At 40.3% G+C, this 17791-nt stretch overlaps 1 protein-coding gene across 1 annotated transcript; it reads right to left on the reverse strand.

Moving 5' to 3' along the window:
* Positions 1–24: 24 nt before the first annotated feature.
* Positions 25–7603, reverse strand: Kr-h1 (kruppel homolog 1). The gene is made up of 2 exons (XM_070306132.1): positions 7311–7603; positions 25–4245 (listed from the first exon to the last, which is right to left on the reverse strand). Exon 2 carries the CDS (start codon positions 4231–4233, stop codon positions 2395–2397), a length of 1839 nt encoding a protein of 612 aa, XP_070162233.1. The 5' UTR covers positions 4234–4245; positions 7311–7603; the 3' UTR covers positions 25–2394.
* Positions 7604–17791: the final 10188 nt, after the last annotated feature.

Raw genomic sequence — 17791 nt, forward strand, 5'->3', positions numbered from 1 at the left:
AAGCAGTGGTATCAACGCAGAGTACTATTGTAACTTTTCGGGAGCTAAATTCAAAAGTTTTCCAAAGATACATGACGACCAATTTCGCCAAATATTTAAATAACCTTGATCTTGGTTTAATATTGATTGAACTTTTATATTTTTCTAGGATTATGATTGAAAGGCGATAGATGGAATAAATTGGATTGGAGTTAACCGAGAAAGTTGGCGAAATTGGCCTCTGATGTTCAAGAATATATCTAAATTTCCCGATGAGTTGTCGACGGATAAAATTCGCCCGTCCGGTCAAAACATCCGAGATTCCAGTGGCGTCATCGTCGAGCAACGTCGAGAGGTAAGTTTTTATTTACTTATAATAAAAACATGAATCGATTAACACGCACAATGCCGATCGTTAACTTAATAATTTAAGCAGCATAAATAAATTTTTTTAAATAATAATAATTTGGAAAATAAAATTCTCTATACTCTTTACATTGAGGATTATACACATATAAAAAATAGTTTCTCAGATCTTTGATGATCTTAAATCTTCGGGAGGATTAAAATTTTCAGATGAATCGTAGAAATCGTATAATCCCACATTCACATTATGCCTGTCGTCTTTATAAAATTTAAATATCAAATTGCAAACAATAAGACTTGTACTTATCGTACATGTTTATCGTCTACTTTTATTCAGCCGATAAATATTCAACCGATGATAACGACGATTAACAGTCACTAGGAGCCACCTGTTTGTAACCGGATTATGACGCCAACGACGTAGACTGACATCAGTCTTGTTAAGGCTGGCAAGAGATTAGATATTCGACCTTCGCGAATGCATCCGAAAGACGAATTGATCGGCACGAGTTAGACAATTACACAGGACAAACATACAACGTCGAAAATTAGGCCCAAAAGCGGGCGAATAAATTATTCGAAAAACACGGGTGTATGGATCGTCGTTTGCGTGCGACGATGATATAATATGCACGAATGTTAGAGTTACAATTCCTCGCCTCGCTTTGCTCAACGAGCGAACGTTAACGGCCGTTAACTACCTTGTATATATTATATTGGTCGGTAATTACGTAATAGTACTTATTGACCGTAACATTCGGCAGTTGTGTAGCTAGCGATGTATTTATATTTCAAAACATTGGCATTTATATATATGCACTTTTAATTAGTTTGTACATTGATCACTGAGCGCTATATTGCTGGCAATAGCTGCCGTATATAAAGCCAGTTTAAAATAGCTAAATCCTATAGGTATCAGTACATTTTTTTCTATAAGTGTATCTCTATTTTTTAATATTATATACTACAGTATGGTCTGCAGTAACAATAGCAAATTCTTTCTTGTTTCTACATACGAGTCAATGTTAAAACAATGTAACTCCAAAAAAAAAAAGTCATTTAAAATATACATATAACGTATAAATGAATTAAAAGATATAAATATATAAGTTAAACAAAACATAAAATGTGTAATGAGCTTTTAAGAAGAAAAAGTATACTTAATCTTTCTAATTTTCAAAAAAAGAGAAAACTTTTTCATTCATTCTCTAATTAATAAGATTCTCTTCTTTGAATTATTTTAGTTTAAAAAAATTTATAAATTAGTTATAAAAAAATTTACTTTTATGAAATTATATTGTTTTAATATCGAGCACATATAAAATACGTTCGCGCAGTTACTTCATCGAGCACGCTTGCGATCGACGCGATTCTCCCGATCAAAGAATACCCAGTCTCCTTCTTTGTCTCTTACATCCTCCGACATATATATATATATTATAAGACTGAGAGACTATCGAACAAGATTGAGAAGGTAGTCGCAAACGTATCGTCGCCCGTAAACTATTAGGAAAATACACATGGTCCATGACCGACTACACATTATAATTAGTAGTATCCATTAAGTAACAAGCGCGATTACTGTCGATTGTCGAGCTGACTTGACGCGATCAGCTCTCTTTTGACCGTATGGACTGTGAATAGAAAGATAAAATGCTGACGAGCTACAATACACTCGCGTCGCGTTTCGCGTTAAGATTCGCCAAAGAGGAGAATGCGAGTTCCTCCCTTCGATCCATTTTTCGGAAACAACTGGACCGTCAGCGTCCTGCCCAGATACAGTTTCTCGCTCATCGCGATCGCTGAATTAAAAAGTTCGTTTGTTTATGCGCTTAGGGATTATCACTCGACGTCAGAAAACCAGTGGAATCCGCGATGATGCCCCAGATTTGTTCTTCAACTTGTCCTAGAAGCCGGAGAAGCCGGATTGTTCCAACTTTCGTTTCTCAATACCACCGAGTAGACACCTTCCGGGAGATTCGTTCTTCTAGTTTCCAGAGTCACGTGGTTTTCGCGAAGCGAAGACTGTCATCGGCTTTAGCATATTCACTATGAAGCTCGCGCGAATTGAATGACGGAGTTTTGTCTCTGCGATGCCGCGATTAGGCCGCTGCTGCTCCTGTACTCGCTCTCCATGGACTGGAGTATCATCTTGCTGCGCTTTCTGGGCGGCAGAATCAGCGTTTCCCGCGGCGGAATTGCCAAATCTAATGCCAGATCGGGTGATGAGGCTGGGCTCTCGGGATTGCTGCTAGGCGGCGTGAGTAAGGGGTCCCGATCCATCTTGACGATCCCAACACTGTCGTACTCCTGCCTTTGACGTTCCTCCTCGACCGCTTCCAGCGCAGCCTCAACTCTGCGACGCGCATCATTACCTGGCAAATTAAGTAGAGACGAGCAATCAGCGGTGTCGAGGTCAACGCCACCATTAGGAGTTAAACCAAAATTGGTATACGCCGGTTCGGGATAAAAGAATACGTGGTGGTGATGAGTGGCCGGTTCCAGCGGCGTGCTCACGACTACGCTCGCCTGAAAACGCTCTTCGATGCTGCCGAGAACGGTTTCCGCCGTGTTGGCGGGCGGCGCCGTCACCGGCTGCGAATACTGCTGCTGCCTGTTGCCAGAATACAAATAATACGCCAAATCGCGTTGAACGACATAAGGACTCGTCGTTGAATCCGGATAGGCCTCTTCAGTCTTCATATGATTCTCCTTGTCGTCGGCGGTGGCAGCGGCGACGGCGGTACCGAGTAGACCCGGGCTTGCCGGAACAAGATGGGCGGGTGAACCGAGACTGCTACCGAGACCGCCCAACGCGTCAGCGGTGCCACCCGGAGAGATTTCAATGTCCGGCTCGATCGGCGAGCCGATTGGCACCGATGGCGAGGAGACGCCGCTGTCGGTGATGGTCGATGTGAGGGACGTCGGCGATTCCGGGTGCTTCTTGATGTGCAGCTCCATTGTCTTTTTCGAGTTGAAGGTCTCATTGCAGATCGTACACTTGTATACCTTCTCACCGTAGTGCGAGACTTGATGCAGCTTGAGCACGTGGTTGTAGCCGAATGCCTTGCGGCATATCTCACAGGTATAGGGTTTCTCGCCGGTGTGGGTGCGCGTATGTACCTTCAATTGCTTCGAACAGGTGAAACCCTTCTTGCACGACTCGCACACGTACGGCTTCTCGCCGGTGTGCGTGCGCATGTGTATCACCAGCTGGCCGCTCTGTATAAACGTCTTGGCGCATACACTGCACTTGTGCGGTCGTTCGCCGGTGTGGATGCGCATGTGACGGTGCAATTTGCCACTGTGTTCGAACGCGCGGCCGCACACGTCGCATTTGTACGGCCGTTCCTTCGTGTGGATGCGCCGGTGCACGCTGAGGTTCTCCTTCACCGAAAACGATTTGCTGCAATACTCGCACTGATACGGCTTCTCGCCGGTGTGGGTGCGAAAGTGCCGCGTCAATCGCGCCGGCACGGCGAACGTTTTGCCGCAGACGTTGCATCGATACGGATCTTCGCCCTCTTTGCCGTGAGACCTCAAGTGACTCTGGTACACGCTCTTCTGCGCAAAGTTCTTCCGACAAACCAGACATTGGTATTTTCCGGCGCAGTCCGCCGTTGTTGGACAAGTTGAATCCGTGCTCTCCACGCCGTTACATCTCGAAGTGGCAAACATCGTTAGATCCGGACTGCACACCAGGCTCTTCACCGAGTTCGTTGTTTCCAGGCTGGCGGCCATGCCGCCGCCCGATGCCGACCTCGGCCCCGGTCCCGGTTCCGGTCCTGGTCCCGGCCCCGGCCCCGGCCCCGGTCCCGGCCCTGGTCCCGGCCCCGGCATCGATATCGCTGAATTTGCCATGGATTCCGTTTGATAGTAGCCCAACATTGAAGACTGGAACTGAAACAAAAATTGGAAAGAGTAATTATTGTTGAATCGTGGATATTTCGTGATGTAATCTTTCGTATCTAACGTGTACGATTTAGCACTATCTGTAAGATCACAGATAGTGCGGCTATCTTGATTTCGCGCTCTCGTGAAAAGCACGTACGGTAAGCTATGATGCAATTTATATCCTGCACAAATATTTCGTTATACGTGGATTCCGAAAACTGCACATTCCTGTTTCCGTAAGATTGATCATTTGCATAAATTTGAATATGTACAAATTTTTAGATGAATATAAGTTATTAATTCGACACATGAATCTCTCGGAGATCGAACGGCTCAATTTCACTTCTTTTTTTAATTTTAATGCTCTTGTATTAAAATTCTGAGAGGCTCGGATGATTAATCGTTTTACTGTTGCATCAAACATACACAAAAGAGATTTAATTGCGCTATTGTTGTATTTATCGGCTACAAAGGCTCCAATAATAATTCACAGAACGTACTATCGGAATATTTTTAGAACGAATTATTCTTGCGATAAGATAGTCATTCGCGCAAGTGTCAATAAAAACAGAATGCATACGATTATTCACAGTGCACAATTTATCATAAATATTCCCTAAATCTAATCCAATATTTCACCGTTCCTCAAGAATCGCGTATGTGTGTGTGTGTGTGTGTGTGTGTGTGTGTGTGTGAGAGAGAGAGAAAAATGCATATTTAAATATATTATAATTTAAATATATATTACTATTATTGCTGCCATATTTATATCGTTGCCATTTTCAAATTTAAAAAACAGTGCTTCCGGTGAGGGGGCTTACGTTGCTCTCACACGGTGAAAAATTTGCCCAAACTAGGCCGACAAAAATTCATGTGATGAATTCTGCGATCGCGCGTACGAGAATATAAACGACATAACACCGACTACAATATATTTTCAAGCCTGAATTTCCGAGAGGGATGTATGATATTTATAAACGGGCAGGTAAAAAATATTTTTCTTGTCTAGATTAGAGAGAGAGAGAGAGAGAGAGAGAGGGAGAGAGCGAGAGAGAGAGAGAGAGAGAGAGAGACTTGTGACAGAACGCGCGCGTCGCGAAACGCCTGCACGCGCGCAGCGCAATCGTTCGGCAACGGAGATCGGGAGGCTGCGGGCGTGGTCGGCGGCCGCGCGTATCTTCGCGCACCACCACCTCCCTTCCTCCGTCTCACCTCGCCGCCTCCCCTACCCCTCTCCGCGCAACGAGCACCAGCCTTTCGCACGCCGCGGTCGGAAACCGCGCGACCGCCTCCACGTGTGCGAGTCGCATTTTTTTATAGCGATCACCGACCTCGTCCAACTCGGCGCGCAGTAAGGACGTCGAGTTACATCACAAGAGGAGCGCGCGGACGGCACACGTTCGACGATAATCGCGTACGATGCGCTCTTTCTTCCTTCCTTCCTTTCCCCTCCGCGGGGAGGCCGCGCGGTCTCTTTTTCTTTTCGACCGAGCTCCGTTAATCGGCGTCCTACGACGAATATCGCCACTTACAACGGGATACGCAAAAATCGTATTGATCCACGAAAACATCCCCTGTGCCGAGGGAGAAAATCTCGCCCTACGGCCAGACCGTCGCCGTTCGCACCCGGAACACACTTTCCCCCGAATTTTACGATGGAAACCGCGCCTCTCTCTCTCTCTCTCTCTCTCATACCCGTCTCTCCCCTCTTTACGACTCGAGGAACTTTAACGCGATGACTTCTACGATTGCGCTTTACAAAAATTACATGTTCCGTCTTCAATGGAAGAGATCGTAATAAACTTTATGATTTTTCCGATTCTCACTTTGCATCCATCTTCTCTTTGGAAAAATTTAACAAACTAACGCGTTTTTGTTAGGATTTTTTCATAAATATTATACAACCTTCTTATTTTTATATCTGTCATTAATATGTTTAACAGATTTCAATTTTCACAAATTTTTATAAATTCGCAAAATGTTCAATTCTATATGTTCTAATAATATAGAATTGAACATTTTGCGAATTTATAAAAATTTGTGAAAATTGAAATCTGTTAAACATATTAATGACAGATACAAAAATAAGAAGGTTGTATAATACTTATGAAAAAATCCTAACAAAAACGTGTTAGTTTGTTAAATTTTATCATAATAATTTGTAAAATTATAGCTATATATATTGTATATATGTATATATAATATTTTTATAGGTAAAATCAAATAAATATTTGTAACGCTCATAAACTATAACGATTAAATGTTAAACGTTACATATGCTACACAATAACTAATGTACCATTTTATCTTTTTTTTGAAAAGTACATTTAAAAAACGATCATTAAATTTTATTGAAAAAAAAAAAACATTTAGAGCAAAAAATGTTTTATTTCTTTTAAGAATTTTCCAAGAACAAGGAAGTTTTTGAAAGGTTTCTTAATTTGAATAATTTGCTAAATTTCAAAGAAATATTCATATATATTGTTTTAAACAAATTACATTTTTTCGATGATTATGCGTATTTAATTAAAGGATGTTTCTACAATCGATTAAAAAATATAATGAAACTAGAGCCACATCAGTAATCGAATATATGATTCGCGATTTTACTTTGGGAAATTGACTTGATGACAATCGGTTGGCTTTATGAAAAAGAAACGTTACGTTTTCTTCAGCGTGCTTTATCGCGAGAAAATTACCTCGTAATGTTTGTTTAAATGTCGATATCAAAGTGGCAAGAATAACTCTGAAAACACATGTGATGTAAAAAATGCCTCGTCTCGTTCAATTTAACGGAAACTGTCTCGTTAATAAATTAGAAAAAAAAAAATATGAATGAAGTGAATCCGAGGATCTTACATAGATAAAGATTTGTGGAAATTAAAGATAGTCGGAGGATTCGTAAAAGTTTGTGAAGAAAAGGAAATGTAGGTTCGCGAATGATCGGAGGAATCGAATCGGAGAATCTGTCATCTGTCGAACAATTGGGAAGAGGAAAAAAAAAATAAAAAAAAATGATAAAAGATACAAAGAGTTAAATGTATGGATGAGAGAACGTTAAAAGTACTCACCTGCGCGCCACGTTTGTGTTTGAACGTAATCCAGAATCGAGGCGCTGGTTATCACGGTGTCATCCTCACCTCACCTCTTCGTCGGCGGCGTCCAAAGAAACGAAGCGCGGCAGCGATTAGCGGTGGGAGAGGATCTTCGCGAGATTTTAATCCAATAATGGAGGAAAAAATTGGCGAGACGAAACTCTCGACGAGAAGAAGAGATCGAATCTTCTCGGAGGAAGGAAGGAAGGAAAAGCGAAAGACCCGCCGCCTTGGGGCCGGTCAATCGTACTGTACAATGTTTACCTCCTCGGCCTCGTCCGCGCCGAACTATCACGACCAGGCGCGCACGCACGAGCGCGCGGAGATCCGCACCTTCCCCTCTCCTCTCCGTCTTCCTCTAGCCATCCACGCCATTCCCCCTTCCCCCCCCGCCACCCCGTCCTGCCCCACCGCCGCCCGTTCTTCGCAAACCGACAACCGACGGCGCGGCGACCTACAATTTGCGGCTGAGTCGAGTGCCGCTCGGCAGCACGTGGAGGCTGTCGGCGTGGTCGGCGCAGGCTGGCTCGCGCGTGGCGTATACTCGCACTCGCTACGGCTACGGCGGCCCATCGTCGATTCCAGGGTCGGGGGCTGAAGGAGGATGGATGGGTGGGTGGGTGGGGAAGGGGGGCGGGGGGGCGACGAACGATCGGTCGCGGGAGAGTGCACGGGCGTAATCAGCGCTCGCCGAGCCTTTGCGAGCCCTATTGTTCGACGGATCGTATCCGATATTAAACGTAATATTTTTCTTTCCTTTATATTCAAAGGATTTTTGGGAGAAAGAGCAAATTGCGATTCTCGCGTTAAAAATAAGTTCGATTCAGTGCGCGACACGATAACGGAGGAATATTTATGATACGACGATCGCATGAGCGTAGAATTCCGTTTGAATTGGCAATTTAGGGAATTTTGTCGATTTTAAACGGGGAAAAAAATATCGCGTAGAGAGAGGACATTGACGCGACATTTCGCAACGACGCGTCGTCGTCATTATTACGCTATTATTGTTGTGATCCGAGTGATTCTAATCGGTATCGCGTTTATCGTACGCGTAGTAAAGCATGTCCGCACTTACAAACAAACTCGTATAAACGAACCAACCGACAAAGTACTTATCGAAGATTCGTGGTGACCTATTCATGCGTGGCGTCTTACAGGCCGCAATCGACGTTTCAAAATTTACGAGATAAGCCCATTCCTTCCTAATCAATCGACGCTTTATCATCATAAACAATTATCGCGTTTCCTTTTAACGAAAATAATCTCTCTTTCAGGCAGTAAAAACAACTGACAATGTCGATTGTCAAATATGAAGTAGAGCTAAATGGTATATATGGTATATACTGGGTGGCCCATTTTAATCCATCCAGTCGAATATCTCAAAAACTAAGCCCGGAAGAGAAAAATGTTTCAGACAAAAGTTATTTGGTTTCGAGGGGGCCATAAGATGGTACCATTAGTTTGACCATAGAAGTATTACGGTTAGATTATCAAAAACTAAATATTTTACGAGATATTTAATTTTTTATATCAAAATATGTCAGATTAAAATATAAAATTACTCAAAAAGTACTTAATGAAAAAATACTTTATTATAGTGTTTTGGAAAGCTCTCGATGTCAGCTACAAGAATACTAAATAAAAAATAGGGGTTTCTATTTAAGATTTTAAAGTTGACTTTCACATGACCTTCAAATGATTTTCCAAGGTCAAATCATTGTCACCATCTTATGGCCCCCTTGAAGCCACACAACTTTTGTTTGAAACATTTTTCGATTTAACGCAGTGTTTCTGAGATATTTGAGTGGGTCCTTTAAAATGGGACACTCTGTATGTATAAATTAAACGTGCAAAAGGAAATTTGAAGAAATAAAGTCGCGGCACGCGACAAATCATTTTAACGCCGCGTAAGAGAGAGAGAATTAGCGATACGAAAAACGAAAATATATTTAGAAAGTATATTTCGTGTGTATAAAGCTTCTCGCTCGCATACATGCAAATTTAAGATATGTCAAAGGATACATTTTCTGGAAATAAAATATCGCATTAAAATCTTTATTCATTCCAAACGTACAATATTATTTCTCTGAAAGTATTTACGCGCGCGATACGCCACTGTAAAGGGAGAAAAGGGGAGAAAGAGAGCGCGCGAGATCGAGGAACAAAGATGACTAAAGGGATAAAGGGTGATGGGAAGAGGAAGCGAGAGAGAATCGCAAAGGGAAGGAAGCAGCAAGGAGGGTGTAAAGGACGCGTTGACCTACGGACGCGCGCAATCATGGATTCACCGCTACACGTGCGTCGCGTTCGCGCGCGCGCGCCAATCTAACTCCTGCGTGTCAGTGTCGCGTTAAGCGTTCCCATGGCCCTACATTTTACCAAAGTCCATAAACAACGGAGGAACTCTCCTATATAATATCCTCTTCCCTAATACCGACTCTTTCGCGAGATAATTTTTTAGGCGAAGATCAAATTTTCCCTTTATCGCCATCCCGTCTATTCGGCACCTCAAAAGAGGATCCTACTCAGGCAAATCATTTTTGCGAAACATTATATTTTATCGGATAAATACGTAAAATTACGTAAAATTGAAACTGTAATTTAACCGATTCCCCATCTTTTTTGTACTACAGTATTATATTTAAGAGAAAGCTAAGAACAATTTAAATTAAATTTAACTTTAATCATTAATTAACGAGACAGTATTATCGGGGCAATTACATTAAAGCAACGAATAGCGATACATTTAATATGTATGTGAATCAACTATTTTATTTTATTTTATTATTTGCGCTGCCTTTAACGCAATGCATAGATAAAGTGTGTCATCCATAAGTCCAAAGGGATTCGATAAAAAAAAATGTATCGAATATGTATGATTCGAAAGATAGAAGGTCTTTTATTAAGTAAAAGAAACAGATTCTTTAAGATTAGAAAGATTAACGGAGAGATTAACTAATTAACGATCTTCGAAAATAACTTGCAAAGTGAGAATCGTGTCCGCATATGGCAAGGGAACTTGATACTACGTTACTGCACAATACGCTTTGCTCCTGCTCGTCATTGACGACTGCGCGCGCGTGTCGCGCGCGTGTGCGTATACGTGCGTGCGTGTGTACGTAGGTCCATGCGTAACGATTGGTAGGGTCGCGTCTTTCGCTTTCACCGCGCTTTGTGCCTTGTTTCTCCTCCTTCGTGACGTAGCGTCACATCGGCGCATGATCCACGTGGTCGATTTGTCAGAGCGACCAGGATGGTAAAAACTAGGCAAAAGATAAGAATCGGAGAGAAAGGACTATACCCATATTGCGTTGACAAGTGTAAGATTCCAAAGTGGGAATCTAGATACGCGAGCAGGAAGGTTTGTCGATTAGAGTTAAGGTCTCGCGGAGCCCTACATATTTTTCTCCGCTTTCGGTTTACTTCTTACGCAAGATGAACAAAGAAATATCGTCTCTGTCTAAATTAAACTCTTTGTTGTATTGAGAGAGAGAGAGAGACGCGAGTCTTTAGGTTTTTCGATGTGAAATGTCTCAGGCATCGTTCACATTAAAAGATATTTTATAAAGTCCTTTTCTCTTTAATGAAAGAACCATAGCAATGATAAATTTTGAATTAAAAAAATTTTTGAAGAAAAAAGATTTTATATATGTATATATAAATAGATAAGAATGATGAATAGAGGAGAAACAAATATATAGGTATATATATAGGTAGACATAACATGATATTATTTGACGTTTCTTATGAAATTCAAAGTAAATTTTACTCAAACACAAATTGAAATTCGAGCATTAACCGTAATTTGTAAAAAATTCAAAAAATCAATAAAAGCTATGAGATAACTCGAGGAAACGAAATTTTGAGAATTTTCATGAAAAATTTCTAAAACAATGCGAAAGCCACAAATGTATCGTATGTGGCTTACATTTAACACAATGATATTCCGGCTTGTCTGCGCGATGATCTCCTTTTTTTTTTCTTTTTCGCTTTCACCGCCTAAACAAGCGGACGTAGAAAGTTTAAGAATGCTGTGCGTCAGAGATATACATCTCTTTATTCGTTAAGCATCTATTAAATAATTAAAGCAAGCATTTTTAACTTTAATTAACACATTACCTTATACTTTTTGTTCCAATTGTCAATATAATTATTTTCCATTATGTATGCAAAAGCAATTTTTAATTATTGTTAATTAAACGAAACTCCATTAATAATCAATTAATAATTATTGTCTCTGTCAAAGTTTTACTCTTGGTACATTTTGAAAATTATCCATCATCGATCTTACTACTCGAAGCAATGTTATATTAGGTGTACAACTTTGCTTCCGCCGTTTTTTTCCGAAATTCGAGGCTTTATTGTAAAAAACTGGTTATACATTTTGAAATTGCTTGTTGAGTCACTCCCAATGATCGTGCCAATTTTTTTTGACTTCGACTCGAGTCTTCATTAAGTAATGCCTCCAATTCTGCATCTTCGAAAACCTTCTCTCTTCCACCGCTATGCCGGTCTTCGACGTGAAAATCACCGTTCTTGAAGCGTTGAAACCACTCACGATACGTTCTTTCACTAACAGCGGCTTCACCATAAGTATTTGAGAGCATTCGATGAGCCTCAGCCGCAGATTTCTTCATATTGAAGCAGAAAATTAAAACCTCCCGCAAATGACGAGAATTTGGCGATTGTAAACTGACATTTTCAATCGAGAATAACTTTATGATGCAGACACAAATCGACTAATGTTTCTATGGGATTATGTTGACAGATGCTCAAGTTTATCGCATGACGTCTATGATCTATTTATTCCGACCACTACTTACCGCTAAAGTCGTCTATAGCAAAACGGCGGAAGCAAAGTTGTACACCTAATATATTATATATATGTGTATAGTTTTATTCAATATAATAATATCTTCATTCAATATATGTATATTTTTAATGACGATATTAATATTAATATCAATATTAATTTACGTTAATTATATATATAAAATATTGTTTTGTGCATATTTTTTATGAGGGATAAAATTATAATTATATTTTATGAGAAACAAGGCAATATTAGATAACGAACTGTTCCGTTTTAACCGGGCTGGCGACCTTCAACGGACGCAACGAGGCACGAAGCAAAATTCTCAGCAGCTGATTCGCAAATACATATAAAATTTGCGATAGGGACGATTTAAGACGCATATATACTCTTATATATGCGCGCGTGTCGATATATTTATATTATATTAATAATATTGTAATAGCACGGTAATCATTGTCGTATATTTAACGTAGTAAAATAATTCGTAATACGATGATACCGCGTAAACGCCGGTTTTTATTACGAAACTATACACGCGTACATTGGTTACGTTATACGAGCATCGCGATGACGTAACGGACAGCATCGAGACAATTGCAAAGTTAATTTGTTTTCGCTTGTTAATTAGAATCACGAGATAGGTGTTTGTTTTTTTTTCACGCCAATTTTATATCGTGTGGAGGAAAGAATTGAGAGTCAATTGAGAATAGTGCCTGCTAATCAAATCGAGAAACCATTACATAATCTCTTATAGAAAGATAAAAATAATGTATTATTCTTTAAAATTATTCATACTTACTGGCTGATAATAGTGTATAATTATAAAAATAAAAATTTAGATAAATAATGTAAATATAATAAAATTTTATTGAAATAATGTAAAATATAATATAATAATAGTGCACGCGCGATTAAAAAGTCAAGGTAACGTATACCGATGGAATAAATTAAATAATTATGGAGCGAGGACTTTTTATTCTCCCTTTATTCTCCATTACACCCGCAACATACCGCTAAATACGACTTTGTTAATCATATCTTCCTCATCATTCGCGCATCTATTTTAATTTTCATGGCAGAAGGATACGCTATGCGTATAATCGTATATATTGTGGGGGATGATGCACGTTGTATCGTAATCTGTCGGAAAGTTTTTGCGAAGCCGAAGCTCCTTCGCAACGAGTTTCCGCGAGCGTCGACGTCGACTTCGCAAGCATTCCACGGTTACGCAGGACAACGCACTGAGAGCGGGACGGTTTACGGCTCGTGGCTCGGGGTTCGGGGTTTGGGACACCGGGGCTCGGTGCGATTTGGCGTGTCGTGGTCATGCCGCACAGTGTGCGGCAAGTGCCGCGAAGAAGGGTCGGGTTCGCCCGCTCGCTCGCCCCGAGCCCCGTTCTCTCTCGCAACGATATTGCTCGCGACGAGAGAGTTCGTCGCAGACGAAGGAGAGCAATGACCTAGTGCGCGCGACGCACGTGTATCGGGTAGAAACCACGACGACTGCCTCACGGCGGGGCATTGGACGCCACGTGCGGTACGCGACGAGGTGGTGGGAGAAGGGCGAACGCGGCATCCGTGGGGGTGAAGGGGGGAAAGGGGGGATGCGTATCAGCGAGGGTGGCGGCGTGGGGAAAGGAGAGCGATCAGCGACGGCGCAGCGGCTCGCTCTCGCTCGCCCCTCACCCCTCCATTACATATACACCCAAATGGCGAAACGCCCGGCCTGATAGAAGTCCCTCGTTGATTCGGATAATGAGGAGGTGGTCCGGTAAAATCCCGAATTCGACGCGTGAGAGCGAGCAAAGTATGCATTGTTTCCAGGAATCGCGGCAATCGGGAATGTGCGTAAATTGAAAATGAAAGATTCTCGGCTAAAATTCTGGCTACCGTACACGCGCGTCGTCCATGAGAAATGCTTATGATTCTACGATGGTATTAATTCGATAAGGCTTGTTGATATTGCGCGATATTACTATTGTTGGAAAATTTTCACTACTACTTCGATATTAGACGTCGATTAATATAATAATCAACGCGAGGCATCGACGCGGAGCATTGAATATAAAAAAACGTTTGCTCAAACTGTTTTAAGATAATGATAATTTTAAATATTCTATTAATTTTTCTATTCCCCTATTAAATAGATAAATTCTCATTATTGACAAATGGAAAAAGTTTGAGAAAATCTAAAATCTTTCCTTTAGACATAGCTCTCTCTAAATTAAAATCAAAAAACACGAAAAAGATTGAATTTTGTTTGGCAATTGCAAAGACAGAAATTTTGAGAAATTTTTCATTTTATTGTCGAAGGCAATGTTGTACAATAGTTATCGGCGTAGTAATTTTTCCTCATTTACACAAAATATCTTATTAAATCTTATTAATATCTATCTTTTATATATGTATAATCCTATTCACACATACACACCTACGCGCATTTAAAACGTCCAATATTATATTTATAGATACGTGCTATAAAAATTTACATAGACATAAATATCGCGTGTATAGATCGTAAGGCCTATGGTATCGTAGGACCTTGACTTTGCGACACTAAACGCGGCAGATATGACGAAAATTTAGCGATCAATACTTACACAGAAAGAGAGAGAGGAGAGAGAGAGAGAGAGAGAGAGAGAGAGAGAGAGAGAGAGAGAGAGAGAGAGAGAGAGAGAGAGAGAGAGAGAGAGAGAGAGAGAGAGAGAGAGAGAGAGAGAGAGAGAGAGAGAGAGAGAGAGAGAGAGAGAGAGAGCGAGAATGGTCGGGCCCCAGCATCAACAGTAGCAAATTGGATTACGATACGCATGTTACATGCCGTTGATACAAGAGATCCATATTTTTATCGCAGTTATATTTAGCACTAAATGTTGTTGTGATCTTTATATTTAAAGAATTAATCTTAAAAAAATAGTAAAGATGCTTTACATGCGAATCTTATTTATGAATAGCTATACTATATCGGGTGCTATATTATAGGATCCCTTATATGAGATACTTTTATTATATTTGATTCTATATTTTGATAATTTTCGAATTTTTTTTTTTTGAAGAATAAAAAAATATATATATTATACAAAATAATCGATGATTTCTTTTTTTTTTTTTCTTATATCGGAAACAAATTTTCAAAATTTCGCAGCATATCCTTTCGATATTACCGATCTATATAAATATGGCTCGTTGATAAGAAAAATAAGAGAATACAAACTAAACTTGTAGTCTATTTATCTTATTACCTCTTAAAATTGAAACCAAAGAAAGAGATTTCTTTCTTAAAAGAGACAACTCGTTCGCAAATTCCTAAAATCATTCAATTATCATCGAACAATTTGATTCGAAGAAATATTCATTTGAAAAAATTCAACAGACATATAAAAATCTTAAAAATTTTCCAAAATACATCTCATCGTCGCTGAGCGCAAAATCCTGAGGAATGCGATATAGCTGAATGCTGAATTTTTTTTCAAATGAAATATCGAGACTACGTGGAGCACCCCGCATGTTCGACGCCGTTCCTGAAGAAGACGTAAATCGTTTCGTTCGCGCGATTCCTCCAAAGCGCGCAAACGTTGCGCGAGGGTACGTCGTTTTCAGCAGGGGAGCTGCCTCACCGTATTAGGGGATGGGGCAGACTAGAATGAGGGGGACTCGGTTGCTACGGCAAAAAGATAGAGAGGGAGATGGACCAGCTAGAACCGCTGACAAAGGCAGCGGTCGGCTCGGAGTGAGAAAATGAGAAGGTGAAACGAGGGAGAGGGGTGGCAGAGAATGGACCGAGCGAAAGGAGCGGTGTCTAAAGCGATGTCGTACCTTGACCAATCTCAACGCGACTTGTTTTAAGCTATCCCAGAGCGCGCGAGAAACGATGACCTTAGAAACGAGTTGCGCGATTGTGCTGAAACCGAAATGGCGAGCGCGCGCGCGATCTTTTTATGCGGGCCGTGCCCGAGAAATTCGCATTCCTGCGATGATTGCGATGAATTCGCAGAAATGTCTCGGCTTAATATCGTTACCCTCGAACAATCAAGCTTGGCTTAACTTGAAACGGAATGATTTATATTTTCAGAGCATGTAGCGCGCGCGCGCGATAGATTTGCTTCGAAAGTAGCGGTATCTGTGATAACGATTGTTCAGTTGCGATAATCGATGAAGAAAAGTGCCGGCGAGGCAATCTAATCGATATGATTTCGATCCGGAAGCGATAAATTCTTTTACATGAGACATTAGTTACGCGGGTGACAACTGTATATTTCCGTTGATTTTTAATCGCGCGTAATTATTTACAGAATGTAACTTGCGGAATTTCATTATAAGATAATAAAATATCAAACTATATACATATATTACAAATATGTGTATGTATGCTGCACGAGATATTATCTATTTCTATATTACAAATAAAAAAGAGAGATATCCTATATTTTTATAGGATACTTCGAGACGAGAGTAATTTGAGAAAAAAAAAAAAAAAAGGATAATCCGACACTCGAAATTAATTAATTTTATTATTATTTTACTCATGGAATCCCTTACGTATCCCTAATCTTTTTTACAGAGTCTCTATGTGTGAGCAGAGAAAGATTCAATTATACGTAAAACTCTCGAAAACGTTTTTCTTTTCTCTCTTTTTTTATCAGAAGCCACGAGAAGGGTCAAATCCGTTTGAAAGAGATAGCGAAATAACTCTATTTTCTTGTCACTCGAGTAGATATTTTCACTTACGGCGGAGATATAATAGGAGCAGTCTATAGATTCCTATAGATCGTATTATAATTCTTGTATATGGTAATTTCGTGAAACAGAGCTTAATGATCCCGAGCGCATTAATTTACATCCGAGACACACACATCCAGTGTACAGATTGAATCCGGATGACAGATTAGTGCGCGGACGAATGGAAGGAAGTCGCAAAAGATGTTAAAGTAGAAAGTGGAAAGAAAAGGGTTTGTGACGCGGGGAAGGGAGGGGGAGGGTTTTAAAGAAAGAGAGAAAGGGTCGACGACCTAGCACGCCGACGATGTATGTCATCGGCTGCATCGCGCTCACGGTGCATTACTCTTCAAGGTCGCGTCATCTTTACTAAGCGTATAGCTTAGAAGTAGCTTTCTCCATCTTATCCGATTTCTCTTCTTCGGAGATTGCATAATACCGTGGTATCACGTGCCAACGAAAGATGTACGAAAGAAATGGGGGACGATTATCTCGACTCGTTGCATTTGTCGAAGCGAGGAAGCGATAAATTCTTCTACGTGACAGATTACTCGCGCGGTTGACAGTTTATTTCCGTTGATTTTTAATCCCGCATATTACGCATAATTATTTCGAAACAATTGGATACATGAGCGTGTTTTTTTTTTTTTTTTTTTTTTTTTTTTTTTTTTTTTTTTAATGAATAGAACACTATGAACGCGCGCTAATATGCGTTTATTATATGTATATTATACGATAATTTAGAATGAATCGCACATGTACACACTATCAAGAAAATGAGAAATATGTCTATTTTAAAAATAATATAAACGATAATCAATTTATAATTTACTTATCACATATCGTTGCTCCGTACATTGCCCATATATACAATATACAGGGTATCCTAGACCACCCGTACACCTCTTTTCTTTCAAAAATTAAG

This window comes from Polyergus mexicanus, unplaced genomic scaffold (genome assembly GCF_030449975.1).
Source record: "Polyergus mexicanus isolate NDT 795.1 unplaced genomic scaffold, iyPolMexi1.0 SCAF_13, whole genome shotgun sequence".
Lineage (NCBI taxonomy): Eukaryota > Metazoa > Arthropoda > Insecta > Hymenoptera > Formicidae > Polyergus > Polyergus mexicanus.

What these genes read in the sequence shown, in the direction of transcription:
- Kr-h1 (XM_070306132.1), bottom strand. Translation starts at nt 4,233, where the DNA reads ATGTTGGGCTACTATCAAACGGAATCCATGGCAAATTCAGCGATATCG.